The 4,168-nt window shown below is 34.4% G+C and overlaps 1 protein-coding gene across 2 annotated transcripts in view; it reads right to left on the bottom strand.

The window, feature by feature from the left end:
- Positions 1 to 1,588: 1,588 nt before the first annotated feature.
- Positions 1,589 to 4,168, bottom strand: part of LOC113812256 (ethylmalonyl-CoA decarboxylase) — a 3,483-nt gene continuing 903 nt past the window's right edge. For both annotated transcript variants that reach the window (XM_027364118.2, XM_027364116.2), the window contains exons 2-3: positions 2,914 to 3,117; positions 1,589 to 2,505 (exon numbers count right to left, since the gene is read on the bottom strand). In XM_027364118.2, coding sequence (XP_027219919.1) covers positions 1,832 to 2,505; positions 2,914 to 3,115 — 876 coding nt within the window. In that variant the 5' untranslated portion in view covers positions 3,116 to 3,117 and the 3' untranslated portion in view covers positions 1,589 to 1,831. The remainder of the gene's footprint in view (positions 2,506 to 2,913; positions 3,118 to 4,168) is intronic.

The following is a 4,168-nucleotide window of genomic DNA, read 5'->3' as shown; positions in this document are numbered from 1 at the left end:
ATATATATATATATATGCATAGTATATACAAATATATATGGGTAAAGATAGATTCACATTACTTCATAAATAGCAGCAGTTATAAAGCCCCCTTTGTTTAGATTATGATTTAAAATCTTTTAATAACAATAAAACAATTTTCAAATGTCCACTTCAGTAGGAAAATATTTATCCATTTCCTCTTCCAGCATTTCTTTGTTTTGTTTTGTTTTCTCTTACAAAGGAAAGTTACATAATTGAAGGCACATAATTATGGCCTTTTGAAGGAGCAGTGACCTCTCCTGATACAACACTTTTCCAGGGAATTTTTTTTCTTTGGGATGATGCAAACTGAATAGGAGCTTCGTCCTAAGAGTACTATGTATATATGTATAAACACACACACGCATGCATGCACCCACACACACACGCACACACACGCGCACACACACGCGCACACACACACACACACACACACACACACACACACACACACACACACATACATACATACATGCACGTACACATACCTTCCTTGTTTATTTCTGGACATTTGGCTTTCATCTTCATTACCATTTTCTTCGCTCAAGTAATCATAATCAGGTCAGAGTTAAGTAGTCCTCTCTGATATCTTTCAGGTTTATCATAGTAGTTTACCTGAATGGTTAATAAAAAAAGAAATAAATATGAAAGCTTTCACGATAATTACCAGGAAAGGGAAAGATGGACAAATTTTCTGAACAGTTGACTCCTTTTTTGAACTTACAATTTAATATGGCAGGGAAATTCTGTAAATACATTACTTGACTACTCCATTATGTAATTATATTTTCCATAACTTTATTACCCTTTTCATATTCTATATGCACAGTCAGGTCAATGATTTCTGTAAAATAACTATTGGAACTGTAGTGTAAAGCATGCTTTGGAAAGACCTGGGAGGAGTGAGGCAAAAGAGGACAGTTGGGGTGAAATAACTAAAACTGCTATATTTCATTTCAGAAATAAATCTATGTTTATTCATGATGTTTTCAAGTTTAAGCATACCAAAATGAAAAAAAAAGTGTTTGTATGTATGCATAAGAGGGGGGTGGCACTTGGAATCCACCTGGAACCAAGGGGGCACCAACCTGTAAAAGTCTGGGAACAATTGGTGTAAAGGAATCTGCAATGAAATTCACTTATCACAATAAATGTGAAAAACTATCTCAACTTCTTTAATGTCCCAAATGGGTAAATTGATTCACCACCATATCCAATGCAATGACAAATTTTCTTAAAAGGTCCGAATGAAGGAGTTTTTCGCCCCGAGTTATTTCTGTCTATCTGTCTTTCGTTCTTTTCCTCAGTTGGAAACGTTTGACAAACGTTCTCGTCGTGTTTTCTCGGTGAAGGAGAGGAAGACTGGAGGAATTTAGGAATAAACCGAATTGACAATAAAGAGAACACACTCGCTCAATCTCCCTTTCACTCTCTTCGCCCCCTGCCTCCCTCCTCCTGTTTATTCACCCAATATAACACACTCTACTATCTACCTCCATTTTTCTGGAGGAGATGGAGGAAGCCATTTAAATACAGATTCATATTATGTTCCAAGAAATGTAAACTATGTCTGGAGGGTCTTCATTAATAAAATTAATTAAACAGTTACATTAAAAAGTTTGCTTTTATATAATATCCATATTTATTCACAAATTAAAAAATAACTATATCATATACATGATTTGTTTTTGGAAGATTAAGAACTATTCTTTATAAAATTATTTTTTATTGTACAGCATCTACAGTACTAAAAATAAATCCTTTTAAATATATATACAAAAGAACATCATGGATATATGCATAATTTTTTCTATTTATGCTTAATATTTCCACCAAGGGCTCTTAAATTTGCTGGCCCACCCCATAATGGTGAGAAATTCAGACGTTCATTGAGTAAGCTCTCATTTAATGTGGAATCCCTTGCTGCAATGACTATCCTCTTCATAGCATGAAGGACCTCTGGGGCATGAGAAACCCTCTCCATTAACCATGCCTTGGTGTCATCGAATCTTTTCTCAGCACCAACAACATGATTGGCTAAACCAATTTGTGAAGCTTTAATGCCATTCAATTTACTACAGGTGGTTAGAAGATCAAGAGCAATAGTAGGGCCTACAAGCTTCACCAGCCTCGTTCCACCACCCCAACCTGTCACCACCCCCATACGACCCTGGACGAAACTTACTTCCCCAGTATTTGTAAATACTCTGAAGTCAGTTGCTGTTGTGAGCTCAGCACCACCTCCAAGAGCCTTGCCATGAACAAGACATGTCGTAATGAAGGGCAAGTTATAAAACCGAGTTAATGTATCATGCATGAAAGTTGACATTAGCAGGCCATCCTGTGGATTGGATATGGCCTTCACTGTGGTTAAGTCTCCTCCTGAGCAAAAGGAATCTCCTTCAGCCTGTAGAATCACTCCTTTTCCTGTCTCCCATGAGGACAAGTCTTCTACAATGTCAGCTAATTGCACCATCATGGAACCTGTTAAATTTGAAAATAAAGAACATGAGCTTTATATGATAGTACCCCTTGGCAGCCTTTTTTCTGCCTCATCATGCCTATTACAATAAGAAAAACATGGCAATAAAAACTTTAGTTCTCACTAAAGTACAAAATATCTTACTAAATGAATAGTAAGCCACGAGTTATGGATCTTCTTGCAACTTACTTTTATGATAACTATGGAAGCAATGATAATCAATTCTTTATCATATTTAACTTTTTCATATGCTTATAAACTGTAAACTTAGCTAAAAGATACAACAATGACCAAGTAAATATATCAGCACTTATAACTATATATAAAGCAAAGCTACATTATGTTATAGAACAGAACATTTACATGTGTATAAATATGTATAACGTCAAGAAAATCCCTTTTCCCCTTACCTGAGAGAGCATTCTTCCTCTGCTGGTGTTGCAGTGTTACTGTTGCTATTCCTGTAGCATCATCCTTATGTAGCGATACTTGTCCATCACCCAAAGTCCCAAGTTTATCTCTTGCTTTCTTGATTATTGAGCTGCAATGCCTTATTTGCATGAGGGAAGGCCTTTGACATCTCCAGATATTATTTCTTAAAATCATATTCATTTCTGTGAACAGAGGAAGGATTGTTTGAGAGAAAATAAAAATAGATATATGATAATACTCACATTAAAAGCATTACATTTCCTTTACAAATGTAAGATCTGGCTGAAAATCATCATCATATTCATAAATACATAGGAAACTTATATCACATATGAGACATAATATAAGTTGATGCAGTAGAATCAAATCAAATCATATTACTGCAATAACCAAAATTAGTAGATGTACTGTATGACAACAAAAAAATAAAAGTAATATCTATGATTAAATTTTAAAAAAAGACCATATACACATATACACACATACAATGTCCACTGTGATTTCAATTTAATAATTTTGTTGATATAAATGGCTCCACAAGAGAGGGCGTCAAAAGAGTCAATTACTAGTCCTACCTATTTCAGCTGTTAACCCTTTTACTTGATATTCTGAGATATGTATTATTTTCTATTGGTAATAGTATTGTCAAGGGCAGTATAATTAATCATAATATCAACAATGACTATATTGGTACTAACGGCATAAGAAAAAGTCTCTCTCAAAGATTCAAGGAATAGGGAAATTAGGGGAGGTCATGCATAGCTTACAAATTGGTTTCTTGGTGACTATGCGCTTGTTGAGCCATCTGCATAAACAAAATTCAGAAAAAAGAACTACAGAGGATTGTGCAATTACCTGCCTACACTACCTAATGGGATAATATTCTTTAGATTTTCCTACCATGTTAATAATACTGAAATAGTGATCTGGTACTGTTTTTATAAAATTATAAAATGTTCACGGGGATTGGGTTTATTTTAAAGACATTTCATGGCACCTAATTAAGAATGAAGAAGAATGAATGTAGGAAAAAACAGAGTAAAACAACCAGATATGTTGTAAATGTTTACAAGCCACACTTACTTAATGATTTTTGTGATTCCTGTACCAGTTGGCTCACCTACAAAGACCAACAATAAACTGAATATGGAACTAGATGAAGTAATGTCTAGCAAAATACAAAATAAATGCCATTTATCTTTCTTTTTTTTAATAGTTCTACCTAACAGATCA

This window comes from Penaeus vannamei, chromosome 29, assembly GCF_042767895.1.
Source record: "Penaeus vannamei isolate JL-2024 chromosome 29, ASM4276789v1, whole genome shotgun sequence".
NCBI classification, from domain to species: domain Eukaryota; kingdom Metazoa; phylum Arthropoda; class Malacostraca; order Decapoda; family Penaeidae; genus Penaeus; species Penaeus vannamei.
Note: the sequence above shows the minus strand (reverse complement) of the source record. Positions and strands in the feature narration are given on the sequence as shown.